The sequence below is a fragment of the Eptatretus burgeri genome, chromosome 2 (assembly GCF_056783735.1).
Source record: "Eptatretus burgeri isolate ZD-2024b chromosome 2, Ebu_testis_v1, whole genome shotgun sequence".
NCBI lineage: Eukaryota > Metazoa > Chordata > Myxini > Myxiniformes > Myxinidae > Eptatretus > Eptatretus burgeri.
Window position 1 is genome coordinate 32,353,159 of NC_140962.1, and position 13,405 is coordinate 32,366,563.

At 42.1% G+C, this 13,405-nt stretch overlaps 1 protein-coding gene across 2 annotated transcripts in view; it reads left to right on the forward strand.

Annotated features, from left to right (window-relative positions):
- LOC147031754 (sodium channel protein type 4 subunit alpha-like) overlaps nucleotides 1-13,405 on the forward strand; it is a 159,917-nt gene that overhangs the window by 134,323 nt on the left and 12,189 nt on the right. For both annotated transcript variants that reach the window (XM_085866918.1, XM_085866928.1), the window contains exons 21-22: nucleotides 6,899-7,177; nucleotides 11,390-11,443. In XM_085866918.1, coding sequence (XP_085723044.1) covers nucleotides 6,899-7,177; nucleotides 11,390-11,443 — 333 coding nt within the window. The remainder of the gene's footprint in view (nucleotides 1-6,898; nucleotides 7,178-11,389; nucleotides 11,444-13,405) is intronic.

Genomic DNA, 13,405 nt, shown 5'->3' on the forward strand with positions numbered 1-13,405 from the left:
GAAAGTATTCAAGAAAAAATATTCAAGTCAATATTCAACTCTGAAAATATTCAAGAAAAAAAATGAACATATAAAAATCACTCCTGAGCCACATTTTACCTGTCATAGATAATAAACATTATTTTTAAGTGACCTTTTTTTTTCTCTCTTTCTTTACATGAACAAGATTGATGGAATAGCAAGGTATAACTGACAGTAGGACAATCATGAAGGGAATTGAACAAACATCAAAAAAGTAGAGGGAGGAGGGGAGGAAATGTAGAAAGTAGTAAGTAAAATGGTTGAGTTTGTGGAGATCATAAAGTTATTAAGTTATATTGTTGTGGAGCCGGGTTTTGGCAGTGAGCACGACCGCTAGGTGGAGCAGTAGAGTTGGCTCCCGGAATCTAGATCGTGCTTCTCGGAGAACTCCGAAAGGCAAGGGTCCCTTACAGGACCGTGGTCGCCAATATTTTGACGGCGTGAGGTCGGGTCCACTTGTCGAACTCCAATTTACCTAAGTACTCACGCCGTCCAACTACCGGGGAAACCACACCCTCGGCTGACTCTGTCCGATCCGAGTCGTGGGTAATGGCTCAGATCCGGCGTAACCGAGCGGAGTTACCAGAGCCGCGCCGGACCAAATGCACAATTTGCCGCTTCCCAGTTTCCCAACACGCACCGTGCTAAGCCAATGAAAGAAGCACAGAAACGAGCTGATACATTTAACAAGAGGGGTATTTATTTACAATAATAATTGGCAAAAACCAGGAAGGAAGACAAAGAGCAGATTACAACCGAATATGAAATGTAAATAATGTACAAGCAAAAGCACTTAACAATACTACTTAACAAGACAGGCCCGCACACAGACCTACACCCAAAGAAATGGACCCCGTAGGATATATATTGAAGGTTCCCAGCTCGAGGGAAGATGGGCTGGAAATCAGAGCTATCTTGGACCTGTCCACCTGGTGTGGTCTTCGACGTCTGGGACCGGCGGAACTCGAACCCGCAACCACGATGCCACTCCAAGTACCTGGGACAGAGGATGAAGGGTGGACGCCAACCAGCGCGAGCGCGGATGAGGCAGCGAGCACCAGTAGGCAAGGCCAGGCGATCCGGGGCGATCCAGCAGACCAAAACCAACAACTCCACCAGTCGGATCGCGCCGAACAATTATTCACTCCTTCTTCAGAGGGGAGGAGCCGCCTCCTCCAACCCGCTCTCCCTCACTGGATGGTTTTGGTGCGCAAATGCGCTCGTCGCCCCCGTGATTGGCCAAAAGGGGCGCCAAGTCCGCTGATTGGACTGGGGGGGGGGCGTGGCGGGCGTCACGGCAGACCGTCCCTCAAACAGGAAGAGGAGTAACATTGTCCTGCGTTGGCTCTCATTGGCCGACCGACGGCAAACTCGTTCGCATCTCTCTGATTGGGCGAGAGAGACACCAAGTCCTTCTTGAACTCTGCTCACCGCGAGCGTTATGGCGTCAGGATGGAGCAAAGGTGTTGTTGTAGTTGTAAGTGATTTTAAAATGTAAAAGAAAACCCTGACTATCAAAATAACTCCGCAGCGCACGAACATTTAATTCCCATTAGACTATGGACGGGACCCTAACTAGAAACACGTACTTACCGATAAAACTGATCTATAAGGACTCTGGCTGTTGTTTGTTCATGGCTTCCAGATTCGCAACAATATTAATAGGGATACTAAATATCATGGGTCAGAATTTGGGATGACGAGATGGTGGTGAAATCTGCTTGCTTGAAGTCCTTCAGGGAAGAGGGAGACAGAACAGCTTCTGGAAGTTGGTTCCATTGATGGGAGAAGCAAGGAATAAAAGAATGGAGATGCACGTTTAACCGGGAGTTTGGAAGTTTAACCATGAAGGGGTTACTGGAAGAACACTTGCATCCTGGAGTTGCTGGGGACTGTTGAAGGAATGAGAGAGCAGAGGGAGTAATGTTGGAGAATAAGCAGTAGAAAACAGAGACCACAAAACTTCCTGAAATGTGACAGCAACAGACCTTGCGCTTCAGCATCATCATTAGAGATTCAAATAATTTTGAGAGCTTTAAATTCCACAGAATGCAGCAGAGACAGATGTGATTGTGGGGCACCAGCCCATAGTGGAAAGCAGTACTCCATTGAGCTATGGACAAAAGTCTTGTCAACTTTGTGAGTAGCTCTGATATTCCAAGGAAATATTTCTTGGATCGATGGAGGATGCCCAGTCTGCGACTGGTTTTGGAGGCCAGCTTTGCTCTGTGGTTGGTCCAGGAAAGGCAATGGCTGATGGTGAAGCCAATAAGTTCAGAAGGTCTTTTCTGCAATGTCAGACTGAATCTCTTACAGTGGACAACCTTATATGCCACAGGCAAAGCACTTGGCAAGGAAAGTAGGATGCCAGACTGTCGAATGCCAGAGATATCTCCAGCGAAATAGTCCTAAGCTCTTGTTTGACAATGAGGGCCTCCAAGCATTGCTGAGAGAGGAGCAGAAGCATGTCCAGAGTTGAGTGACTGACAGAATCCAAACTGATGGTCAGAGATCAGACTGTTTCAAAACAAGAAATATTTGACATCAGAAGCAATGGATTCCATTATTTTTCTTGTACTTCCAAGGAAGCTCACTGTCCTATAGTTGGTTGGGCCTGTTTTTGCACCCTGCTTGTGGACAGGAGTGATGGTTGCTGACTTCCATGCAGAGGGGAGGTGGCCAAAGGAGAAGGAAAGACTTGATAGGTCAGATAGAGGGGGACAAAGAACGGAAAAGCAGGATTTGAGAAGATTGGTACTGATGCGCCATCTGGTACTGATGACATTTTCTTGAAGTCTTTTTGTCTGGAGTGGACTGTGAGGAAAAATCCAAGTGCACTCTTTGCCACGTTTCCTATTCTGTACAACACCGTAGTGTGAACGATGTGCAGAAGCACTTTAAAAGTGACAACCATGTCGCAAATTCGTCAACATCCAACAAACAAGCAAAGCTGAACAAGTTTGGGTTTGGAGAGTGCACTACAGTCAACCTCCATTCATAAATTAAAAAAAAAACTCACCAAGCATATGTTGCAGTACTTCCTTCTGGTGGAGAAGATTGATTGAGCTGACATCGTGAAGACCAAATGTGATGACATCAGAAACCAGGTGAATGACAACGAACTTAAGAATAGTGAAGATGCACACAGGCTGCTCAACACCATGATGGAGGGATGACATGGTGCCTGACGTGACCAAATTAATCAGCTATGTTTGTCTATTCCATGCTAAATTTGTGAAGACCATTATCAGGAAGTTCCCATTCGAATCATCATTGTTGGCTAATCTGAGAATCCTCAATCCTGAGCAGCGTACTATATCGAGTGATTTTGCTAATACTGTCATCCACCGAACGAATCACTTGCCTCCGCTGAAGTTTTATGTCTTAAAGACTGATGCTGTTGACTTCAGATGGCAGACTTGGCCGATCTCGCTCAGAACCTGAGCGTTGACACCTTCGGGGAAAAGCTGCCTGAAGTTAAGAGGAATCGGTTCTGCCTCACCAATGTACTTCTCTTAGCTGATTTTGATTCATGCACCACTGTCTCTCTCCCTGCAAGCAATGCCAACAGTCAGTGCTGCATTTATCTGGTCTTTAATATTGACTCTGCATGCTGAAGTCAACTCGAGAGGAGCATTGTTGCACCTCTGCTGACGCTCAAGACAAACATCAATGATGCCTGCTTCGTCCAAACACCTGCAACAGAGCTTCTGAAGTGAAACAAATCAGCTGTTTGCAAATACAATGCCCATCATGGTAGCTATAGCCAGTCATCTGCAGTGCAAGCACCAGCCACGTTTGAAGTCATTCAAGTTGCTTGTCTGAATACCAACGCTGATCTGATTCATGCTGATGCCTTTGCTCATTGATAACATTGCATTGTCTACTTCTAACTTACATTACATTACTATATGAGATATCATCTCGTATCCACAATAACAATATAATTTTGTCAGAAGCATTTTTCTTTACCAAGTTATCTTGTCTTGGGACTCTGTTCCAGCTGCTGCCGTGCTATTCACATTGATTTCAGTTAAATGGTGAGAAGCAAAACAACAATCCATAAGCAACGATGACATCAAGGAACCACACAATGACAACTCACAAACTGTAATGTGTCAATGCGTATGGGAAGGTGAGGACGGCATGAGAACCAGAGGCAGGCAGATCGAGACCACCTTCCGGAAGACTGTTTGCATCTTCAGGTCACACCGCACATTTCCCAGTTTCAGGTCGCACTTCCCAGTGCAAAGTCTGACAACATGATTTCAATTCATTACTGTAAATGCTCACATTTCGGAGCAGTTACTGACTGCAACAGTGTTGTAAAATAGAACCTAAAACCAGTGAGAATGCATCAGAGCTCCTAAAACCCAAGGGCTTTTCGGACCAAAAGGTGGGTGCTAAACCCCACCTGTTATTGGCTTATGCTAAAGTGCTCGCCTGTCCCACCCAGCCACGGCTAGCAGGTTGGACTGTCTGTAAAGTGCATGGACCGAGAGACAAAGATATCATCGGAGGACAGAGAAGCACATTAAAAAGAGCAGATGCTGATGAAGAATTGCACTGCGGCTTCCTCAGGGCATGGTGGGGGTGGGGGGGGAGGCGACTCCCTTCGAAACGAGGATACTCTCAAAGGCTGTGTTCTTTAGAGCCTCAATGTCATTAGGGATGGGCTCAACTATTTGGACCATCCTTTGTTGGGGCACACTGTTTGTGCAAGGCAATTGTTTGTGACCTTCTATCAGGCCATTCATCATATTGTTGACTCCCTGCAGTGAAGCTGATGCCATTAACCTCAAGAGGTATACTTTGCACAAAGAATCTAAAGAAATCACTGTTTATCAGCACCATTGTGCTACACTGATCCAGACAATGCTTTCCGGTACTGCTTCCTCTTCTGGTTCACAATTAACGTCTTTGTAAATTGGTTGCAATGAACTTCGACTACTCACTTCACCATCAAATCTTTCCTCGACCATCTCATTGTCAACTAGTTGCAAATGCCTCCACAACTCACTGGGCCATCATGTCAATTATTCGAACCTTTAACACCAGGAGTTGCATATCTTGAATATGTGAACAGCTAACTAGCCAGGAAATAAACGCTCGTGAATATTTTTGTGCATAGTGTAGACCGAAAGGATTTATTTTTTGCGACCCTGGAGTTTATTTGACCGGTTGTTGGTGTTGTTTCGTATGCTGCCTGTGCCTGCATCCTCTTCTGGAAGCATGGCTGTGCCAGGAATGCAGTGCCCCTGTTACCAGTAGGCTGGTACTCATTTTGTTGACCTCGGAAGGATGACAGGTCGAGTCAACACACCTGGTGTTATTTCAACGGTTAGAACAGGGGCTCAAACTCAAAGACCCTAAGATCTGAATTTCCAGCATCCTTCACCGTGAAGCCAACACCAGGCTTATTTGTTTTGTGAACTATACCCATCCATTTTTTTTTTTGAGAGGTTACATTATATCAAGGACAATCGGTTATCCAACTGCGAGGGGTAAAACCACTGACTGCAAAAAAGCATCATTTGGATCGATGGGTAAAAAACACACACAACAACCGAGGTCTATTAGATGCTGTGTGACACCCGATTTTCATTACTGTTTTAAGGGTGTCCAAGACAAAAAAGAAGGTAAAGAATTTTCAAAATAAATCGCAAATAAAACTCCATAGCTTTCAATTGATTGTGAACTGTCGATGTACTGCCAAACAGTATTACCGAGGCATGGACGCACGTCCCTGCAGCTTTGACCTAAACCCCATTTATTTGCTGAATATGGATGGCTTCCTTAGGTTATTTGGCAGAATTGGGAGACTGTCACAGAAGCCATGTGAAAACTAAAGGGTCTGAATTATTATACCGGGCTGACAGGTTAGCCTAGACTCCAGAGGTACCGTATGCACACTCGTATCTGAGCTGTCTCGCCTTGGTATGAATCCTGATCCAGCTATGAACCGTCATCCTGGTGTTTCACAGGCAGGGTGATTCAGCAATGTGTGTCGTCTCGTGAGTGGACGTTAAAATGGGCGTCCTGTCTGCCAGCATTAGTTGGTGGGCGTTAAAGATTCGACGGTGTTCTTCATGAAGAGTAGGCGAGCCACATTATCATGGGCAGCCTGGCCTAATTCCTGCTCCAACTTGTCGGGGGCACTGCATCAGTGGCACAGCTGCACGCCCAGAATATTTTGCTACCCACAGACATGTCCTGCACACAAAAGCAGATGATTATTACACCCAAAAAGTACATTAACGGTAATCGAGTTGAAGATAAAAACATGTTGACGGGAGTTGGTAGAGTTGACATTCCCTGTGTATGAACTAGTCTTACACAATTTGAACATGTCCACGATGGGGGAAGCCATTACAATTTGTACTCATCACGATTGGCATTACGTTATCATGTTTTGCTGCTCTGTTCTTGCATATAATAGCTTGGCTGTCAGGTTTCTATCATTTCTTGGAAGCATGGCTGTGCTGCTGATGCTGTGCCCCTCCACCAGTACACCGGTACTCATTTCACCAACCTCAGAAGGATGACAGGCTGAATCAAACCCACCTAGTGTTAATTCAGCAGTCAACGGGGCTCGAACTCAGGACCCGAAGATCCCAAGCCCGCCACCCTAACCGCGAAGCCAACACCAGCCATCATGTTTTGCTTGTTGCTCGTGATTATGTTCCAGCGACATTGTCATATTATGGAAATGTTTTGTGAACATGGGAAGCCCCATTCCTTTGTTCAGTGTTGGTTACCAACTCACAATCAATGGGATTGAAATGTTTTTGATGTCATTAGCACAGGTACTTGTTTTCTGAGAGAATTAAATTATTTCCATTCGAAATTTTTTTTTCAACTTTCCTGCCTTTTCCAGGTGGTGATTAATGCACTTATGGGTGCAATTCCCTCCATCGTGAATGTCTTGTTCGTGTGCCTTATTTTTTGGCTTATCTTCAGCATCATGGGAGTCAACCTGTTCTCCGGAAAGTATTATTACTGTGTGAACACAACGATTGATGAACGCTTTCCTATCGATGTGGTGGACAACGTCACGCAGTGTCAAAGTCTGAACGACACTGGAGAAACACGCTGGAAAAATGTCAAAGTTAACTTTGACAATGTGGGGATGGGATACCTGGCACTTCTACAAGTGGTAAGTTTCAGGAAATTCTCAAAGTATATTTATATAATCCTTCAAAATTAGATTTCACTGTTGATCATTAAGTTATTTTAAACTTTTCTTTGACCTGTTTGGCATTTCCATCTGGGGGCAGAGTTCCTGATGCCTTCAGGTGCTCTCTATGGGGTAAGTAATTGGATTGCATTGTAGATTATAAAGTTGAAATACAGTATTTCCAAAGTGCCAGTGTACGAAGCATCATCTTGCATATTATACATTAAGCAGGTAAGTTTTGTACTTTAAGAGGATTATTGATGAAGTGATCCCCACGAATTGTTATGCCATGGAGTGACATTGAGGATAAGCTCACAATGTTGATAAAATACTCCAATGACTCAGCATCTTAAACAGTTTCTGACAGTCAAGCCAATAGCCTTCGCATGGTGTTGTTGTTTTCACGATCGAGTGTTGAGGTGAACTTGAATCACTGTTGCCTTAAAAACAGTTGCTACGTGCAGATGGGGCTCATTCACTTTGGTAGGCAGCTCGTCTCGGAGAAGGAAGCTCTGAATCCAAATCCGCCGCAGTCTTCTTTTTCTCAGGCTTTGAAACCAACTGCTAATATAAGGGTTTCATATAGTAAATGCAACAATACTTTTTAAAGGAAGCAGCCTTCGCATTTGTAAATGTGTGGCCCACCCTTGGGCAGGGTGTTCTAGTCTATTTTGACCTCCTGATCAGGCCTGGTTACGTGAAGCCATGGGAGCAGGAGCACTTGGTGGATAGCCATGCAGGCAGTTGGCACACACAGTATCACCAGTAATTGCATGCATGGCCTTGATGCTAGGCTAGGGTGGCCATCAATGGACCTCAAGAATAGAGGACAGTTGCATTTTTGCATTTAGTGCATAGTGATGTGTTTTTTAACACTAATTTCAGTGCTATTCATAATAACCACAGTTATAAAGACAACCAAAACGTCATCTTTATGTCAAAAAAAAAAACAAATCAAGAAATAAAACAGTCATTTTGTGCGTTTTTCAGTTTTTAATAAACACTTGTGCTTTCCATAATTAACACTCGTGTTGTCAGCTGTATATTCAGAAAGTTTAGCCAGACCAAGACCCCCAAAAATTCAGATTTTAATAATAGTTGTGTTGCGATTGCTTCTGAGGTTTCCTGATTATTACTGTAAAAATCCAGCAGCACATGTTGGACCCCCTTGTCAAAATTAAAATAGCTCAATACAAATGGGAAACACTTTGTTGCACCCTTATTTGAAGCATCGATTGTCAAAGAAAAATAAATATCATTTGCTTTGAGCTAATCCAAATGCGTTTGAATGGAATATGACACTGGAATGTTCTCCCTCAGTGCTTTCGCCTTTATTTTCCACATGTCAAATCTTTTGCAATGGTGGAGTCATTGTAGATTTGTTTATCAACTTTTACAGTACATTACAAACTTCTACAGAATGGTGCACTTTGCAAAGTTCAGTGGCAGGAACTTTATCGTCCTGAGACGACACAAAGGATTTGAAAAAAGAGGCCAAATATGACAAACCTGCACTTTCAGTGTTCAGTTTGTGCTTTCAGATAAAAATGTGCTAAGGTGGAGCTCCCTTTCCTTGGCTGCTGATATCGATACCACAGCGGCACAAGGAACAGAATGTGTGATATTTGCCCCTTCTGCTTTTCACAATGAAATTGTGTCTTTTCAACCACTCTGAGTTGAAGAATGTCTTTCGTTTTGGCATTTTTCGGCAAGACAAATGTTTAACAGCGTCAAGCAACAACCGTAATGTAAAGACGTGATGAAGAAACGTGACAAATCTGGTCTTTGTTGCTATTCACAGAACCAATACAAATAGGGGGTTAATTAAATGACAAATATATTAACCAATGAAGACCAACAATCAAAAGGTAAATTGTGAGAGTGAAAGACCTTGACCTTTGACCCAGAGAGGTATGATGTAAATTAACCTTGAATGCACCTTGCTCTTGGCTATCTAGAGAGGGCAATTTCATTCGGATTGGCCAAACATGAGTCAAATTTTGGTGAAAAATGTTAAAATGTCTATAATTGCATCATGATGGAAAAAAAAATTAGGTTAAAGTTAAAAAACAGCAATTATCAACCCCATGTACTTTCAATTCACATTATTAGCCCCTGTTGGACTTGGTCCGAAACAGGGGCTTATGGATTTGGTCTCGATTTTCGTGTCCGTGCGTGCGTGCATGCGTGTGTGCGTCCACAGCCTTATCTCAGACACGTATGGACCGATTTTATTTGTGCTTGGCACAAAGAAAACAGATGATGGTATACATATGCACCTCGTTTTTTTTCGACATCAGATCCAATATGGCCGACTGGTGGCAATTTTAGTTGAAAAAAAAAACCTAATGTTAAAAACATCCTCAACCATATCTCGGATAAGCATTTACCGATGTTATTCAAACTTGGCACACAGATAACTAATGATAGCTTACATATGCATGTGATCTATTTCGAGATCAGATCCAAGATAGCCAACCGGCGGCCATTTTAGTTGTAAAAAAACAAAAACCTCGGTGTCAACCACGTCCTCATCCATTTCTCGAACATGCATTTACTGATGTTGTTCAAACTTGGCACACACGAATGACGGCTTACATAAGCACGTCATTTTATTTCGAGATCAGATCCAAGATGGCCAACTGGTGGTCATTTTGTTACTTAAATGTGTCCCCAATCATTTCTCAGATATGCATGAACTGATTTTGTTCAGACTTGGCACAAGCAGAGTACATGATGGCATACACATGCCCCTCACTTTATTTTGCGATCTGATCAAAAATCGCTGCCTGGTAGACTGACGGCCAGTTTAGTTGTACATAAATATGGGCTGGCCCTTTAACTCGACAGCAAAATTACTCAAACAATGGGGGCTATGACATTTTCTGTCTTTTTTACTTGATGTAAAATTTAATTCCAAAAATCCCAGCTGGCTCTGATATACAGCTCGGAAATTGATCCAGTTTGGAAATTTGGAGTGCCAGAAGAAAACGAAGAAATATTTCAGAGGCATGCATCGAAATAGAAAGTGACAAGAGAGTGGGAAAAACAAAAGTTATTTTTAAAAAGATCAGAGAAATCACAGCAATGTTTAGGTCTATGACTGGGGTTCTTCAGAGTAGAACAGGAAAATGTGACAGGAAACACAGGTGAAAGAACTAGAACGGCAATATGTGAAGCGCATACCTTCACAAGGCTGAACACTTTCCATTTTGTATCCCACTGATAGGCCAGATCTGCATCTGGACCTTAACCAAAATATAATCGGCTTGTTCTTGTCACCTATCCAATTCATCCACCAGGTTTTATTATAATCCATCCACATTTCTTTGAAATATCATGCTCCACATCGTTTTTGTCCCGATCACTTTTATCCACGGGAGTATAAAATATCATAGTTTTGCATGGGGGATGATCTGAGATGGTGGTGAACATGGTGATGGTGGTGATAAAACTGTCTTGAAGACCTGGAGGGAAGAATGAGATTGGAGAGAATGTGGAAGTTGGTTCCACATGCTGGAAGGAAGGGGAACAAATGAGTGCTGGTGAGCAGTGATCCTGGATTTTGGGAGTCTCACCAGAAGAGCTTGATGATGGACCACGTGCTCCCTGCAGAAACCTCGGGGGGTAGAGCACGAAAAGAGCAGAGTGTGCAAGATCAGAAAGGAGGCACGAAAAGATAAAGAGACCACTGACCTGTCTGCGATTATATTCCAAAAATCTTGAAGGCCTTGGTTTCCACAGTATCAAGCTGAACAAGCGTACTTGTCACATTCATATTGAACCAGCTTCAAGTTTATGAACTCCAAAAACTGCAAAGACCATCCATGGATGTTTTGTTTTGTTAATGTCAATGTATTTGTGTAACTGCAAAGCTGTACCATGGGGTGAAGCACTAAAGTCATTTCTTCCATTGTGTAAGTCACAGTAGCAGGAGTTTCTATTGTAAAAAGATGAAATTGTACATTCTCGATCCTTTTATGTTTAAGTAAAGAACGTTTCTCTCATGTAAGACTAAAATATGCAAACCTGAAGCTGGAAAACATGCTAAATTGCAACTTCAGATCCACACTGCACTTACATCTTCAGCTTCCATTTATGCATTACCCACAATTTTTATTATTATTATTATTGTAAATGCAGTCATTTAAGAACTGTGATTTAGATTATGATTCTCCTTTTTTCATGTAGGCAACTTTCAAAGGCTGGATGGAAATCATGTATGCTGCTGTTGACTCCAGGGATGTAAGTGTTGTATACATTTTGTCATCAAAATAAAGACCAACTACTGCACTGTAGTCCCAAGAAGGAAGCCAGAAATAACAATACATGTGCGTGCACACGCGCGCACACACACACACACACACACACACACACACACACACACACACACACACACACACACACACACACACACACACACACACACACACACACACACACATACACACACACAGATACAAACACAGATATATGCATTTGGTAAGTACTTACAAAAGTTATGTTTAGTTCGCCTGTTCGAATAACAGAGCTATAGCGATACCCCCAGTGTGAGCGTCAGTGTCAGCGTGAGCATGAAAATGTTAAAGTTTTTGGTGCAAGTTATTTCCTTTCTCATGTTTTTATCTACCACACTATTTTTTACTGATTACAATATACAAATACATATATTGCTTTAAAATTATTTGGATCAGACTTCACTGCAATGCTTTATACAAAATATTATTAGACTAGTCTTTTAAAAATGATAAATGTATAAACAGGCGAGCATTGGGTGGCTTTGACACCAACTCTCTGGTATTTAAAGTTATAACCTTAACGTAAAGCAATTGACTGATTTCCCAACTGCCCGGATCATCAGCTGGGCACCATTTTTCATCGAGGTTTTGATCCTTTCAGCCCAGAACCTCTCCAAACGGTGGATCCACAACCCCGGTCACAGGTCCACATCAGTTGATCACTCAACATCAATGGACCCACAACCTCAAAGTTGTGTCCAGTCAGTCAACGCAGCAATGCAATATCCTCCTTCAAACTTATTCAATTATCACTTTTATTTGAAATATTACTACATATGAATCACTTTAATCATACACACTTTATATGATGATATATTAAGTAATAAACACTTTACCTGATGGGCACGTCCATTACACAGCACCTCCATCTAACCATTGACTCAAACTGTTATTCAACAATTCAAACTGTCATTAACAACCGATTTTAACATGCTGCATTGCATATCCTAGCAACCACCAACAAATTATTTTAATGCCTATTTATAATGTATTTTAGAAATATAATTTATTTATGTTATTCTTATCTAAATACCTCCATTATTTTTATATATATATATATATATATATATATATATATATATATATATATATATATATATATATATATATACACATATACATACACGTATATAGTTACGGCTACAGGTACCGAGTGTATTATGAGGGGGTTAATCCCCGTTTCTCCTCAGAAGAGCCGGACCTGGGGCCACCGCTCACAATTAACTTCGTGATACGGTAAGTTGCTTTAGAACCACGAATGCCAATCAGTTAACCGTGGGTTCCAGTGTCCACCATCTAATTTTGCCGTTTAACTAGAGGTCACATGGATTTCTGAACGGGAGCGTGCCCTTGGCAAAGCACCAATCTTATCTTGATTAGATCTTAATTAGGGTGGCCGAGCATTTACCGCTGGTGTGTGCTGGCTATTACAGGTCAATTAGTTTGATAATTACCTCCCAGTCTATCTAGGTTTGGACAATGCTGGATCAATGGAAGGAAAGGACAAGCATGGATAGGTTGGAACGTCAACAAGGAATTTATTAATAAGGAAAAAATAAATAAAAAGAACTTTTTATTTCCTTGTGGTGAAAATAAGTAAATTCAAATCAATCAAAATAATCGCAAGCAAATAAAGAATTAATCAGGCATTAATTGAACAAGCTCAAATGAGCTAAGATCCTCGTCCTCTTAATGATGATGTCATAAAAACGAATATGACATCATTGTGATGTATCAGGTTTGTGATAAATTATCTGTGCTAATGCCTGGCTTGATTCCCGCAAACAAAATTCAAACAGCTTGCCTAGTTTCGGAGATAATGGTATAGGGCTATAGGCCATTTCCATTAGCGGCGATATTATGACGTCAACTTTTTTTCCTGGAAGAATTTCCAAAATAGGAGATGGTT